General features: G+C 28.0%; 1 protein-coding gene across 1 annotated transcript in view; it reads right to left on the reverse strand.

Moving 5' to 3' along the window:
- LOC141325830 (signal induced proliferation associated 1 like 2) overlaps positions 1–17717 on the reverse strand; it is a 187379-nt gene that overhangs the window by 51716 nt on the left and 117946 nt on the right. The window contains exons 10-14 of the mRNA XM_073834561.1: positions 16283–16499; positions 14053–14111; positions 10989–11124; positions 10637–10676; positions 7939–8186 (exon numbers count right to left, since the gene is read on the reverse strand). Of these exons, the coding sequence (XP_073690662.1) occupies positions 7939–8186; positions 10637–10676; positions 10989–11124; positions 14053–14111; positions 16283–16499 (700 nt within the window). The remainder of the gene's footprint in view (positions 1–7938; positions 8187–10636; positions 10677–10988; positions 11125–14052; positions 14112–16282; positions 16500–17717) is intronic.

A 17717-nucleotide genomic window follows, 5' to 3' on the forward strand; every position in this document is an offset into this window, starting at 1 on the left:
AATACATATATATTTGTAAATATATGTTAATAAACTAGGATATACCTGCTTTTTTATTATTTTAATTAATTTTATATAATAAAATTTAAATTAATACATATATTTTTAAAATATTTATTTTTAAATATATTTTAATAAACTAACATATTACTGCTTTTTAATTACTTTAATTAATTTTATAAATTGTATATATACTGTATTTTAACTTTTAAGATCTAATGCAATTTTTGCAGGATCAGGAAATGTTCCATGCTAGACTTGGCCTCATGTTGGACCGTATGAAGGGTTGTTACACACTCAGTAGCACTTTTATCCATATGGTGTTTCACAAGCTATATAATGTCAATCAATACTGATCATTAATGCATTTTGCAATCTCATTAGTATCTTACCTCTATATCTCACACTCCTGTTTTCCATTATAACAGCAGTATAGTGTGAGAGGATTGACTCAGTCGTTGTACAGATCTTGGCGGGCGCCAGTGGAAAACATCACTCTATAAATCTGAACCTGTAAATGTGAGCAGCGGTGCGAACGCTCCCATATCGCATGAGCTCTCTGATGAAAACTGGCCTTCGCCGTTTGCACTGTAACACTGGTGATTTTATTTGCTGGGATCAAGTGTGTTTCTAAAACAATCGGGTTTGTGTTTCTCGGCACATTCACACGCTGTGGATTATTCTCCACGAGTCAGAGTTTCAGGTTTTGATGTGGAAAATGTGAATGTTTTGTTCTGTGTGGAAGATGAAGTAAATAGTGAAGTGTGGAAACTTCTTTAAACTGCCTTGGGCTTATGCTGTGAATCGTTGACACTAGTTTTGGATATTATTCAGCATTAAACGGATGTAATAGACTCAAAAGAACTGATTGAGCAGTTTATTCTGTAAACACTCAGGATCTCATAAGCTGCGGTTCAGTAGTTTACATTTCGTTTCAACTGGTTCTCATTATGTTGTGTCTGTGAGTGATGTACAGTGAATGCATGTATGCTGACTGACTTTTCAAACACATGAGCCAATGCTGTTAGCTGCGGCTAATGTTTCAGCGGCACGTCTGGATGCGTTTGCATGCGCATTTAGCTTGATTTCTGCTCATTGATAAACACACATCTGGATCCCAGAAGTACAAGACCCTTTCATATGATTCACTTCAACATACCACTGCATTGAACTTTATGTAAAGTGTGTTTCTCATAAATGGGGAGGAAAAATCAAACCAAGAAAAAACTTTAAACAACTGAAATTTTTTTTTTTTTTTTGTTCCTCACCAGAAGTTATTTTATGACTTCACAATGCTTGAAATAACTATATTTGACTACTATAAAGTAACAGATAAAATGTATTTATTTTACATTTTCTGTTTTAATTTTATTTTTAAATTTTTTTTTATTTTTCTGTTGTTTTTTTTGTCTTTGTTATTATTTCTTTTACTTGCCTATATAGTTTTTATTTTTTTAATTTTATTTTTAAATGATTTCAGTTTTAGTTTATTTTAGTTTTTATTTTATTTTGTTATTTTTGTATATATTTCAAGTAACAGGTTTTATTTTTTATTTTTTTCAGATTTTATTGTTTTATTTCCATTGAAGTGTATTTATATCAAGTAAGGTTTTTTTGTGGTTTTATTTTTAGTGACAGTTAATTAATAACAATACATGAAGTTTTTCATGAAGTCATTTATTTATTTATTGTATAATATGGGGCCGGTAAGATTTATAAATTAATAAATTAAGACATTTACTTAGCAATGTTTAGCAGTATAAAGCAGTATTATTTTACTTTACAGTATTATTTTTCTGTACATTTTTGTCATTAAGTAGTTTTTCTTTTTACTTGCATATATATATATATATATATATATATATATATATATATATATATATATATTTATCTGTTTTAGTTTTAATTATTTTAGTTAAGCTAAATAATTTTTTTTCAAGAAATTAATATTTTTATTAAACACATTAAATTGTTTAAATGTGACATTTTAATAATATTTTAATTTGGCTTTTTTATATTTCTTTTTTTTTAATTATAGTAATTTTAGTGTATTTTTGTCACTTTTATTAGTTTTTTTACTTGCCTATATAGTTTTTTTTTACATTTATTTTTAAATTTAGTTAAACTAAATGAAAATGAGAAATGTTGGCAACTAACTGAAATTAAAAAATATATATATTTTATTTATTTTTTATTATATTTTTTTTCAAGTAACAGGTTATGGGGTCAGTAAGATTTTTTTTTGATTGTTCAATTTAAAAAAATATATAAAAAAAATACTAATACTAGTTTTTAGTATTATTTTGATTTAGATTTGTTTTATATTAGTTTTTTTAACTTGTCTATATATATATATATATATATATATATATATATATATATATATATATATATATATATATATATATTTTTTTTTTTTTTTTTTTTTTTACATTTAGTTAAACTAAATGAAAATGAGCATTGTTGGACACTAACTGAAAAAAAAGTATTTTATTTATTTTTTGTTATTTAATTTTATTATTTTATTTTGTTTCAGTTAAATGACTTTAAGTAACAAAGGTTTTTTACATACATGCATACATACAATTTTTAGTAATATATATAGAGATACTATTACTACTGAGATACTGATTTTTAGTAATATTTTTAATTTTTTAAATATTTTATATTTAGTAATGTTGCAGTGTTTTTGTTATTTTTATTAGTTTTTTATTTTATTTATTTATGTATTTTAATTTTAAAGGATATTGATATCAAGTAACAGTTTTTATATAGCTTTAGTTTTAGTGTAAGGTAACTAATAACAACATGTGCAGTTTATAAAAATATAGAAAAATCTTATATATATAGATATAGATATAGATATGGTTTGTATTTCGTAGAAAACAGTCATACAGAATCAACGACATGAGGTTGAGTAAATGATGACAGAATTTTCATTTATTCCCGATCTTTTCCTTTAATGTATTCCAGCAGGATTCTCAGTCCAAAATTCCCTTTCGAGGATGCTTTGCATTGCCGTTGCTCATGCCAAGAGATCCTGCCAGAAAGCGCAGCATAGCGTCTAGTGTTCTCTGGCCTCTCGAGGATGCCTGGGTCAGTGATAACCAGAGGGCAATAGGGAAATAGCTGATGAATGCAGCTCAATTTAAACCACGTTTCAGCCGACGCAAAGATCACATTGTCTGATTTTTGGGCCTGTCTTCTGCATCTAATTGATACGAGCCTGTGGGCTGCTTATGCAGATGGAAGAGGAGAATGTTAACCCTTCACCTCGAGAGCTTCACGCAGACAATAGCTCTAGAGTTAAATTGCAAAAGGGTTTTTTTTTTTTTCGTTTTGGAGAGCGAACTGTTTTCATAACCCTCAGGCTTTTTCTTTCAACCCAAAAACTCACCTCAACTAGATTCTGTGTTTTCTAGTTTCCTTCTAGCGTTCATATCCACCTTATTTTTAGCGTAAAAACAACTTTAATGTGTGAAGCTTCCAGTGTCATTCGCTTCTAGTTAATTTAGCTGTACAAAAACAGTCCGTTATGATGCTTTTGATTGCAAACTGGTGTTTGTTATTACTTATTTAAATTTATTCTAGTTCTAGTTTTTTGCACATTCAAAAAAAAAAAAAAAAGATTATTTCCCTGATTTTATTTAATTTTATTTTTTATTATTAAATTTCATTATTTTATTTTATTTCAGTAAAAGGTTATGGGGTTGGTAAGATTTTTTTTTTAGTACTTCAATTTAAAAATATTACTATTACTGAGATACTGTTTTTTATTAATATTTTGATTTCGATTTTCAGTTTATTATTATTAAAATTATTTTTTTTATGATTTAATTTGATTTAACTGTATTATTTTATTTTGTTTCAGTTAATTTATTTTATTTTTTAAGAAAATAGATTATAAAAATAGATTATTTCCCTGATGCAACTAAGATATTAGATTTTATTTAATTGTATTTATTATTATTAAATTTCATTATTTTATTTTATTTCAGGTAAAGGTTTTTTCAGTTTTTTTTTTAAATGTTACTATTACTGAGATACTAGTTTTTTTTAATATTTTGATTTCGATTTTCAGTTTATTTTTAAAATTATGGTAATGTTTCTGTATGTTTTGTCATTTTCATTAGTTTTTTACTTGCCTATATAGTTTTTAAATGTAGTACATCTAAATGAAAGTGAGAAATGTTGGACACTAACTGAAATAAAACAAATGTTTGTTATTTAATTTTATTGTTTTTTTATGATTAAATTTTTTATGATAAAATTATTTTATTTTGTTTCAGTTAATTAGTTTTATTTTTCAAGAAAATTCTAAGAAAATAGATTATTTCCCTGATGCAGCTAAGATATTATGAGATATTGTATATTTGTTTTTCATCTCTAGTGGACTTCCTATGTTTATATTTTGTATTTAATACAGACGTTTATTAGCACTCTTTGTCCCTATTAAATAAACGGATTAGTACAAATAAATAGATAAATTACCGGCTTTGTTTCTCTTTCTCAACAGTTATCTAACTTTGCCACTATATATACTGTATATTTTGTTGAATATAAATAAATATGTCATAAATTTTATCCGTATGCATGTTTTACCACTCATCTAAAGCTGAATAAACTATATTAGCAAATCCAAGCTGCATCGCAAAATGTAATTTTTGTCCAGCTTTTTATATACAGTTGAGGTCAAAAGTTTACACCCCCTTTCAGAATCTGCAAAATGTTAATTATTTGACCAAAAGAAGAGGGATCATGCAAAATGCATGTTATTGTTTATTTAGTACTGATCTGAATAAGATATTTCACATAAAAGAAGTTTACATATAGTCCACAAGAGAAAATGTTTAAAAGTTTACATACAGTTGATTCTTAATACTGTGTTGTTACCTGAATGATCCACAGCTGTGTTTTTTTGTTTAGTGATAGTTGTTCATGAGTCCCATGTTTGTCCTGAACAGTTAACTGTCTGCTGTTCTTCAGAAAAATCCTTCAGGTCCAACAAATCTTTTGGTTTTTCAGCATTTTTGTGAATTTGAACCATTTCCAACAATGACTGTGCTTTTGAGATACTGATGCTTTAAAAGAAACATGATGCATTAAGAGCCAGGAGTGAAAACTTTTGAACAGAATGGAGATGTGTACTATTTTCTTATTTCGCCTAAATATCATATTTTTTTTCATTTAGTACTGCCCTTCAGAAGCTACAGAAGATACTTACATCTTTGCTAGAAGACAAAATATGTAACATTTACCCTGATCTTCAAATTCCAAAAGTTTTTACCCCCCAGCTCTTTATGCATCGTGTTTCCTTCTGGAGCATCAGTGAGCGTTTGATCCTTCTGTAATAGTTGCATATGTCATTTTTATAAATTCAACTATTATTTTCTCTTGTGCATCACATGATCCTTCAGAAATCACTCTAATATACTGATTTATTACTTTTATTATCAGTGTTGGAAACAGTTGTGCTGCATAATTTTTTTTGTGATCCTGTGATACTTTTTTTCAGGATGCTTTTATTCAAAATAGAAAGCTTTTGTAACAATATAAGTCTTTGCTATCACGTTTTATCAACTTAACACATCCTTGCTGAATAAAAGTATTAATTTCTTTCAAAGAAAGAAAGAAAGGAAAAATTACTGAAGCAAAACTTTGAAAGGTAGTGTATATTGTTACAAAAGATTTCTATTTTAAATAAATGTTCTTCCTTTTAACCTTTTGTTCATCAAAGAATCCTGAAAAAAGTATCACAGCTTCCAAAAAAATATTAAACAGCACAACTGTTTCCAACATTGATAATAAATCAGCATATTAGAATGATTTCTGAAAGATCATGTTACACTGAAGACTGGAGTAATGATGCTGAAAATTCAGCTTTGCATCACAGGAATAAATTCTATTTTAAAGTATGATGAAATGGAAAACCACTATTTTGAATTGCAATAATATTTCACAATTTTACAGTTTTTTCTGTATTTTTAATCAAATAAACAGAGCCTTGATGAGCAGAAAAGTCTCCTTTAAAAAGCATTAAAAATCATACTCTTGAGGGGCAGTGTATATATGCAGATTTTATTTTATTAAAATCGACTGATCGTAACTTTTTGAAGTCAGTTACATAAAAGGTATTTTGGTCTAATCTGAAAAGTAAGACTTGTAACCACAAACTGCTAGTCAAACTAGTTCTTAAGACACAGTCTTAACATAGCGGCTGTTCATGCAACTGGCCCCAGGACTGTTAACCAAATGACTAAGGTTCTCAGAGGTGAAAAACTTTGGATCTGTTTACTTTCTTAAAGAATAGTTCACCCAAAAATAAAACTTTGCTGAAAATGTGCTCACCCTCAGGCCATCCAAGATGCAGATGAGTTTGTTTCTTCATCCGATTCGGAGAAACGAAGCATTCCATCACTTGCTCACCAATGGATGTGAATGAGTGCCATTAGAATGAGAGTCCAAACAGCTGATAAAAACATCACAATAATCCACCCTAGTCCATTGGTTAACATTTTGAGAAGTCAAAAGCTGCATGTTTGTAAGAAACAAATCGATCATTAAAGGGATAGTTCACCCAAAAATGAAAATGTGATGTTTATCTGCTTACCCCCAGGGCATCCAAGATGTAGGTGACTTTGTTTCCTCAGCAGAACACAAACGAAGACTTTTAACGAAAACCGGTGCAATCTGCCAGCCAAATAATGTGAGTGGATGGTCACCAGACCTTTAAAAGTAAACAAAAACATGCACAGACAAATCCAAATTACACCCTGCGGCTCGTGACGATACATTGATGTCCTGAGACACGAAACGATCGTTTTTTGCGAGAAACTGGACAGTATTTATATCATTTTTTACCTTTGATACACAGCCATGTCCATCTGTCCTGAGCACGAGTTCAGCATCAGGCACGTTACTCGTGTACGCGCTCTGGCATAGTATATGCAAACATCGGAAGCGATCTGTCGCGTGTATACAACACTTTACACAGTGCACAGAGATTGTGGGTATAGCGGCTATTCAAAATGGTAATTACTTGCGCTTATCCTGATTGTTCAAACCGATTTAAAGCTAAAAGATTACGTTTGCTTGCGCAAACTCATCCGGGACTTTTCACTGATTTCCCCTTACGGTGTTTGCGTATTCTACACCGGAGTGTGTTCACATGTAACGAGCCTGATGCTGAACTCGTGCTCAGGACAGATGGACGTGGCTGTGTATCAAAGGTAAAAAATTATATAAATACTGTTCGGTTTCTCGCAAAAACCGATCGTTTCGTGTCTTCGGACATCAATGTATCGTCACGAGTCGCAGGGTGTAATTTGGATTTGTCAGTGCATGTTTTTGTTTACTTTTAAAGGTCTGGTGCCCATCCACTCACATTATTTGGCTGGCAGACTGCACCGGTTTGAGTTAAAAATCTTCGTTTGTGTTCTGCTGAAGAAACAAAGTCACCTACATCTTGGATGCTCTGGGGGTAAGCAGATAAATATCACATTTTTATTTTTGGGTGAACTATCCCTTAAAGACATTTGAAACTAAAATACTTTGGAGTATACCTTTATTAAAATACCTTTATCCATAACACTTCGTCCAGTGAAAAAATCATCAAAAATCTGCACAGATCAAACATGGTTTACAAGCAACAGGAGGTGGAATTTTTTCACTGGAGAAAGCGTTATGGATTATGGACTCATATTTTAACCAAAACTAACAGTTTGATGTTAAAAAGTCTTAATGATGGATTTGTTTCTTAAAAGCGCTGTTTTTGGCTTCAAGAGATGTCAGTTGATGGACTGGAGTGGTGTGGATTAGTTGTAGATTATTGCAATGTTTTTATCTGTATCATTCCAAAAATATAAAAGCATCTCCTAAATGTCTGTTGACGTTTTTTTTCTACTCTCTCTGTCTCTCAGAGGATGTTCAGAGCTCTACCGCATCCCCATGGTGGAGTATAAGCTGGACAGTGAAGGAACGCCCTGCGAGTACAAGACGCCCTTCAAGAGAAACACCACTTGGCACCGCGTGCCCACCAGCAGCCAGCCTCTTCCCCGCGGATCCCCCACGCAGGGTCCCGATCGCATGCCGTGCCAGCAGATCCTCCAGCACGCTCAGACCGCCATCCCACGCAGCACCTCTTTCGACAGGAAGTTGCCGGATGGACCCAGGTATCGCTTCAGTTTCTGTTCCATGTTTTTACATTCATTCATTGCGTTTTCCAATTCATTGCATTTACATTCTTTTGATGTATGGTTTGTTAGGATAGGACAATATTTGGCCGAGATACATCTATTTGAAAATCTGGAATCTGAGGGTGCAAAAAAATCAAAATGCTGAGAAAATCACCTTTAAAGTTGTCCAAATTAGGTTCTTAACAATCCATATTACTAATCAAAAATTACATTTTGATATATTTATAGTAGGAATTTTACTAAAAATCTTCATGGAACATGATCTTTACTTAATTTCCTAATGATTTTTGGCATAAAAGAAAAATCCATAATTTTGACCCATACTATGTATTTTTGGCTATTGCTACAAACATACCCCAGCGACTTAAGACTGGTTTTGTGGTCCAGGGTCACAAATTAGAAGCAATTTCCCTACTGTGGTGTAAAGCAGAAATAATAAAAATATTATTTTTTAATTCTTTTTTATTTATTTTGCAGTGCAAATTTTTTTTACAATATATGGCTGTTAATGTCTTTGTTGTTGTTGTTGGCTTCCTAAAACACCAGTGTGAATGTAATTTAGACTGAGACAGTATACCACAAATAAAAAGAGGGCTGAGTTCCCTTTAAAGTTCAGGTGCAAGTTAATTAAGTTTTTTGTGACTTATGTTTTCTTAGTTAAGAACGTGGGTTAGAGCTCTTAATTTTGAACTCTCAAAGTGCATTAGATAAAATAATTTCACTTTAAAATGTACAAAATGATTAAAATGATTTTTCCCCCCAATTGTTCATTAGTCTTTTTTTTTTAAATATCGCAATAAATATTGTATCATGGACTTCATATCACAATATTATCGGATTGTGAGATTTTGATATCATTACATCCCTAACAAAGACATTTATATATGAAGTTTGCATGTTTTGTGTTTTTTCCAAAACAAAACAAATTGTAAAATTTTTATTAGGTTTTTTGAAAATATAAAACTACTTTTATTTACTTTTAAGTTATAATAATAATTGATAATACATTTTACAAATTTCATGATTTCAATTAAATTTACATGCTTTCTGATTATTTAAGTTTAATTTCAAACAGTTAAACAGAATCCAAAAAATAAATAAATAAATAAATAATAAACTGAAAATAAACTGAAAAAAGTCTACCAGTGCAGTATGTACAATACACATATTTTCGAGAAACGGTCAATGAAAACGAATTTTAAAATTGTATGCAGTATTTCTTGAGTAAATGCAATTAATTTCTAGATATTTTACCTGGAAAACTCATACTCATTAAAAAAAAACCTGGTTTATGTAAAGGGAAAATAGCTTTAACAGGGTGTCCCCGGGTCCTTAAAAAGTCTTAAAATGTCTTAAATGGCGTTTTCCTAATGAAAGGCCTTAAAAGGTCAGAACAAAGATTCCCCCAAACATTTCTTGTTTGTAAATTAATAAATATGTTTAAAACATTAATCTTATAACATTATTTATATATTATTTATTGCACTTAATTTTGGATTTGTAAATTATTTAATCTGCCTTTTTGTTGAATTGTAATAATTTGAAATGAAAGGTGATGCATACTTTTAAAAAAATGTAAAAAAAAAATAGGCCTTTATAAAGGTAAATAAAAAAATGCTGATTTAAGTATGCTAAAGTTGAACATGGATGAAAATATTGCTTATAAAAGTATTTTTGTGGAATATTGTCTGCTGATATGGAAAGTTCGCTGTATATTGTAGTAATAAATATCATTAATGTTATTTTAGTTTACATTAAACACATTAAATATTACATATACTGTATGTATGTAATTTTTTATGTGTATTTCGATTACAGGTTTAAGTTTTAAATTTCACATAAGGTGGTATTAAAAAAAGTCTTAAAAAGTGTTAAATTTCACTTGTTTATATCAGTAGAAACCCTGTTTAAAATGTGAAAATAAATATATTAAAATAGTAAGTGCTTATTTTAAATTGTATAATATTTCACAACATTGCTGTTTTTAATGCATTATTGATCAAATAAATGCAGCCTTGGTGAGCAGAAGAGACTTCTTTTAAAAACATTAAAACTGTAATGTTAATTTTTTTTCAGCTTGACTACCTAATATTCCAGTTAAATATATATTTGTAATACTTTTGCAATTCCTTCTCGAAAAAAAATGAATTTAATTTTAAGGATTTTAGATATTTTAACTAGAAAAAAAAGACAAAAATACTGATTTGAAAATGTATTAAAAAAAGTGTAAATTGCAAAACAAAACAAAACAAAAAAAGCACTTTGATTATGCAGTGTAGTGCAACATTTTCACTAACAATTTACATTCTGCTGGAAAGTGTTGTGTTGCTTTTCCGGTGTTCCTAGCAAACTTATCATCATGAATTCAGCTTCGTGTATTTGGCATGCAGGCGATATGCCTTTCAGATATGGTTTGTTATAATGTGGTTATTTGTTCTTACTTGGAAACCCCTCGCGGTGTTGATGACCTTTGCAGCTCCTCTATGAGACCGCATGTGGAGAGAGCTTCAGTAATGCCACACCACTGGACTCTCTTTCCCTCTTATTAGTGATGCACTAACACCAAAAACACACATGCAAACACCTCTCACATTTTCACTAGCAAATGCATGAAGTGATAAAACGTATGCCTTGCATGCAATGCAAAGTCACAAGGAAATGTAAGACATTTACAGGCGTTAAAGGACATTTATTCATCTGTTAGCATGCATATTGTCCTTTGGCAGTGTTGCTGCGCAATGTGACCCTGCCAAATAGAGCATTCTGGTCTGTGCATTGTGACTTTAGACTGACGTCAGCCTGTTTTGGCAGGCGAGAGCTGAAATCACCTTCATGCAGTTTCTCTGACTCGAATTTTGCGGTTTTGGGAGGTGTGTGAGACGTGTGCTTGGAGAATGAGATCCGCTGCTGGTTCCCATTAAAGCAGATACTTGAGAGGAAGCAGGAAAATGGGAATATTAGATGCTTGCATTTCATGGCTGGTACTTTTTTTATGAGGTGACATGTGATTGGTTCACTGACAGGTTTAGAATAACATATTACTAAATTTGCAGTATGCATACTGTGCACATCTTCTGTATGCATGGAAAGTTCAGATGCACATTTGGCCACATGTCAAAAAAACACAGGAAAAAGTTAAGTGCAATACGGTATTTAACAGAAAAAGGGCTTAAATCATTTTTAAACACTATTGATGTCAGGCTAAAGTTATTAATAAGATTATATTGATCATTTTTATTATCAAATATATATATAAATATTTTCATTCGTATTTATTTAGTATTAAGTTTATGAATTTTATTTTAATTTAGTATTAATGTATTGGTCCAATTAATAATTAACCAAAATTAATTAATTAAAATTAACCAAATTAATTAATACAATTATTAATTATATATATATATTATATTATATTATATTATATTTTGTGTTCATTTCATTTATATGTTCTAGTTTTATTAATTAGTGATCTGTTGGTTCCATGAATAATTCAATTAATATAAATTAGTTAATGAATCAGTTAATAAAGTTTCAGTAATCAGTAGGTATTAATAAGATTATATTGATCATTTTTATTATCAAATTTATTTAGTTTTTTGTATTATATAGTATATATAGTATTAAGTTTATTTATTTTATTTTAATTTAATTTAGTATTAATGTATTGGTCCAATTAATAATAAACCAAACTTAATTAATTAAAATTAACCAGATTTATTAATACAATTATATTGACAGTTATTATGAAATATTATTCAGTATTTATTTTGTTCATTTCATTTATAATTTCCAGTTTTATTTATTAGTGATGTATTTGTTCCATTAATGTAAATCATTTAATGAATAAAGTTTCAGTTATCAGAAGTTATTAATAAGTTTTTATCGATTGAATTTTTATTATCAAATATATTTTATTTTATTTTATTTATTTAGTATTACGTTTATTTATTTTATTTTAATTTAGTATTCATTTATTGGTGCAATTAACAATTAACCAAAATTAATTTATTAATTAATACAATTATATTAATCATTTTTATTATCAAATTTATTTGATATATTTATTTTTATTTGCATTCATTTAGTATTAAGTCTATTTATTTTATTTTAATTTAGTATAAGTGTATTGGTTCAATTAATAAATAACCTAAATTAATGTATTAAAATTATCCAAATTATTTAATAGAATTATATTGACAGTTATTATCTTATATTATTCAGTATTTATTTTGTGTTCATTTCATTTATATGTTCTAGTTTTATTTATTAGTAATGTATTGGTTCTATTAATAATTCAGTTAATATAAATTAGTCAATGAATCAGTTAATAAAGTTGTATTAATAATTTTTTAACATATTAGTCTATTCATTTAGTTTAAAGTTATTAATAAGATTATGCTGACCATTTTTATTATCAAATGTATTTTATATTTTATATATATATTTTTTTATTTATTTAGTATTAACTTTTTATTTTATTTTATTTTAATTTAGTATCCAAAAATTTAGTTATAAAAAAATATTTTTGGTATTTATTTAGAATTCATTTATTTAATTTAAGTTATTTGTTTAATTTAATTTAATTTAATTTAATGACCTATTTAATAATTCAATGAATATAGTATATTAATTGGTAAAATTATTTTTGATCATTATGATCAAATATTATTCAATATTTACATATATTGGTCCAATTAATAATTAATTTTGTTGTTAAAAAATAATGAATCAACCAGTAACATTAACTATTTAAATAATAATAATAATAATAATACTACCAATAATAATTGTAATTTAAATCACAATCTTTATTTTTGCATGTTCATTCATTTTCTTATTTTTTGGTTGATTTGATATATAATTGTTATTTTGCTTGTTTTTAAAGTGGCTTGAGGAGTTGCAGATGCATTATTAAATGTAGGATTATTAAAATGTATTGTTATTATTGATGCTTGGCACAATTATTAGACCGTGCTGCCTAATTATCCATGGCTCTTTGCACAAATGTGCTTTATTTCATCATTTCTTTTTCTCAGCATTGATAAGAATGTCATGGTAGACAAAATGTGACCCTGGACCACAAAACCAGTCATAAGGTTAAATTTTACAAAACTGAGATATATACATCATATGAAAGCTCAATAAATAAGCTTTCTATTGATGTATGGTTTGTTAGGATAGGACAATATTTGGTCGAGATACATATATTTGAAAATCTGAAATCTGAGGGTGCAAAAAATCAAAATACTGAGAAAATCACCTTTAAAGTTGTCCAAATTAAGTTCTTAACAATGCATATTACTAATCAAAAATTACATTTGGATGGGTTTACAGTAGGAATTTTACAAAAAATCTTCATGGAACATGATCTTTACTTAATTTCCTAATGATTTTTGACATAAAAGAAAAATCAATAATTTTGACCCATACAATGTATTTTTGGCTATTGCTACAAATATACCCCAGCGACTAAAGACTGGTTTTGTGGTCCAGGGTCACAAATAATGCTTAATGTTGCACGCAATCCCTGTTCATTAGCTGCTTATAAGTCTGGTTTAATACACATTCAGCTGGTTACTCTTGTGCATTAAATCAGACACATTGATGCTAGACTGTCAGCTGTCACTTTCTTGACTCTCTGATCAGCGGTTTGTACGTTAAACTTAAATCTGTCTCTCGCACATATTGAAGTCTGCTGTAGTCATGCTCATCTGTATCTGTATCAGTGTCAGTATTGCAGCTGGTGTGAGAATGGAAACCCATCTGTTCTGTGTGTTTCTCACGCTGCAGGAGCGTTCAGGATATTGAGAAACCTCAGATCTCATCCTGCAGTAAAGGAGACGCATCCCAACACTACCGCAGTTCACCCAGTAACCAGTCGTCCTCCAGCGACCCGGGACCCTGTGCAAGCGCCAGCTGGAACCAGCAGCCCGGATACGACGGGTAACACAATCTCACAGATTCTGCTGGACAGACAATTATTTTATATGACATACATGTGTGTGTGTGTGTGTGTGTGTGTGTGTGTGTGTGTTTGTGTGTGTGTGTTTAAATAATTTATTTTGGTTTAATTTAGTGTTCATGAAAATATAATAATATATTGTATCAAATATTATTCAGCATTTGTTTAGTTTATTCTAGTTTAATGTAGTTTTCATCTAATAGTTCAATTAATATTAACAAATAAATCACCCAATAACATTAATAAATAGCATTACTTTGATACATTTTATTATCTTTTTTATTTATTTAGTTTTAATTGCATTTATTATTATTTAATTTAAAATTAATTAATTTTAATCTATTAATAATTATTTTAAATCAGTTATATATATAAATATATAAACCCATAAACTAGTTAATAACATTATATTGATCATTTAAATATAAATATTATTTAGTATTTATTTAGAAAGGATTCGTTTTATATAAATTGTTTAATTTAGTATTAATGAAAACATTTGTTAATTTCATTTTAAATCATATTTTTTTTTGTATTATTAATAAAATTTGGTGTTTATCATTTTGCTCATCTTATATATATTATAACTTAATATAAATCTAATAAATCAATACAATTATATATTGATATTTTTATCAAATATTATTTAGTATTTGTTTAGTTTATGCTAGTTTAATGTAGTTTTCATCTAATAGTTCAATTAATATTAACAAATAAATCACCCAATAACATTAATAAATAGCATTACTTTGATACATTTTATTATCTTTTTCATTTATTTAGTTTTAATTGCATTTATTATAATTTTATTTAAAATTAATTAATTTTAATCAATTAATAATTATTTTAAATAAATAAGTTAATATAATTGTATTGATTTTTTTTTTGTAAAATATTAGTTAGTGTTCATTTAGTTTAATTTATAGTTAATTTATTAATTTTAATTTAGTATTAATGTGTTGGTTCATTTAAATATAAATATTATTTAGTATTTATTTAGAAAATATTTGTTTTATATAAATTGTTTAATTTAGTATTAATGAAAACATTTGTTAATTTAATTTTAAATCATATTTTTTTGTATTAATACTATTTGGTGTTTATCATTTTGCTCATCTTATACATATTATAACTTAATATAAATCTAATAAATCAATACAATTATATATTGATATTTTTATCAAATATTATTTAGTATTTGTTTAGTTTATTCTAGTTTAATGTAGTTTTCATCTAATAGTTCAATTAATATAAACGAATAAATCACCCCAGTAACATGAATAAATAGCATTAATATAATTGTATTGATATTTTTTGCAAAATATTAGTTAGTATTCATTTAGTTTAATTTATAGTTAATTTATTAATTTTTATTTAGTATTAATGTGTTGGTCCAATTAATAATTTAATAAATGTAAATATTAAAAAAAAAAACAATAAACTAGTTAATAACATTATGTTGATCATTTAAATATAAATATTATTTAGTATTTATTTAAAAAAGAATTTTTTTATATAAATTGTTTAATTTAGTATTAATGAAAACATTTGTTAATTTCATTTTAATATTCATAGCATTAATATTATTTGGTTATTATAAATGAATTAAAATTTGTATTTAGTATTGATTTTGTTTATTTAATATTGTTTAATGTATTAATCTTTTGTAATATTGAAAAAAAAACATTTACTCATTTATAAATATTTATTAATATAAAATTATTTAATATTTATATTAATATAATAAATTATTTATTAATTCACATTTTTTTCACATAGGTTTATTTGCGTTTTTAGAAATTAATTAATAAGTAATAAGTAACCCAATTCATGCTTACGCAGAGTAATTGCTAATTTACTAATTTAATTCAATTTAACCCATAAAGACATTTAGATTTTTTTTTTCTCTTTAGCTCAGGACACTTAGCAATTAGACAAAAACTATAAACATTGACTATTGACATCTACAGACATGAGCTAGAGGTCTTCAGACATTTTATGACCAAACTTTGTTGAATTTTGGTTAATATCCAATGTTTCTCAACAATTGTTGAGAAAAATTGTTGCTGTATGAGTTTAAATGCACTGCAATGAAGATGAATATTCCCCTCAAAAAAAACTTTACATCATCCTCATTTGGCTGATTGAAGTCATTTTTGTCATTCCCCTGAGTCTGAACCATTGTCCGTCCATGTCGTCCGCAGTTGTCAGTCTCCTGTGCTCCACGAGCGCTCGGCTGAAGCCCAGGGCATGCTGGGAGACGGGGAGATGCTGAGAGAGAGAGAGCCGACTCTGGAGAGAACACGCTCTGCAGGTGCCATTCACACATCCACAGCTTTACACTGATCATTCCCAGCAGTGAAGGTCAGATAGACATCAGCTACTGGACTGAAAATATACTGGAGGTTATTATACAGGAATATGTTAGAAAAAAAGCCTGCTGGGAAGAAATGGTTATTTTTGAGGCTGCATGATTAATCTGAATAAAACTGCATTGGAAAACGCAACATGCACCAACCGTCGTCCCAGACTTCCCAAATGAGAAGCGTTGGTGGCTTTCTACCAAATCACAATTTTTATCAGAATAATTAAGATTATACTTTTTTTATACAGTCCTAGTTATTGTTATCAGTCTGGCTTTATTTGGTCCAAGGTGGAAAGCCATGTTAGACCATTTCTATGCTCGTGTGTTTCTTGAAGTCAGTTGTTCTGGGAATCTCAGTGTTTATTCATTAGTCTGTTTTCTTCACAGAGGCGAAGTGGCACGTCCCTTCCACCAAAATCCTCAACTCCTTGAAGGAAAGAGGCAAAGATTCACCAAACAAGTTGACGCGGGTAAGACTGTTGCCATTAAATGCTTATGTAGAGTAGAAGTGATGCCAAGAACCATACATAAACCCAACCATGGAATACCTCTTTGATACCCAAAATGATTCACCTTTTGACCCTTTTAACTCCAAGGCTTTTGTATTGTCCTCAGTAATAGTCAAAACCCTCCAAAATTTCCTCTGGTGCATCTGCAGTAATGATAAATTTTGATTTTAAAACATTTTTTTTTACATTTATAGAAACTAGGAGTGTCCATAGATTAGAACTAAAATAATTATAATTCAGATTAATAATTGGAAATTTAAATGTTGTATAAGGATTTTGAAATAATATTTTAAATTGAGCTAAAACAATAAAAGCTTTAACTAAAATGAAATTAAAATTAAATTAAATATAAAAAAAAGATTTTACAGTTTAACGAAGTACTAAAACAACTAAAATTGAAATAAAATAATAATAATAATAATAATAATAATAAAAACCGTGTAGACATTTTAAAAAACAATAATTAATAAAATTGAAAATAAAAATTCTAAAACTTAGTCAAAGTCAAATGAAAAACAGGACATACGAACAAAAAACAATTGTAAAATGTTAAAATAAATAGAAAATATTATAATAACTATATTCTTTATAACAAGGTTTTATTAACATGACTTTTATGATTTGAAAATTGGTAAGAAATGCAGACATATTTAAAAAATATTAATAATAAAAAAACTGAAAATACT

The sequence above is a fragment of the Garra rufa genome, chromosome 2 (assembly GCF_049309525.1).
Source record: "Garra rufa chromosome 2, GarRuf1.0, whole genome shotgun sequence".
NCBI lineage: Eukaryota > Metazoa > Chordata > Actinopteri > Cypriniformes > Cyprinidae > Garra > Garra rufa.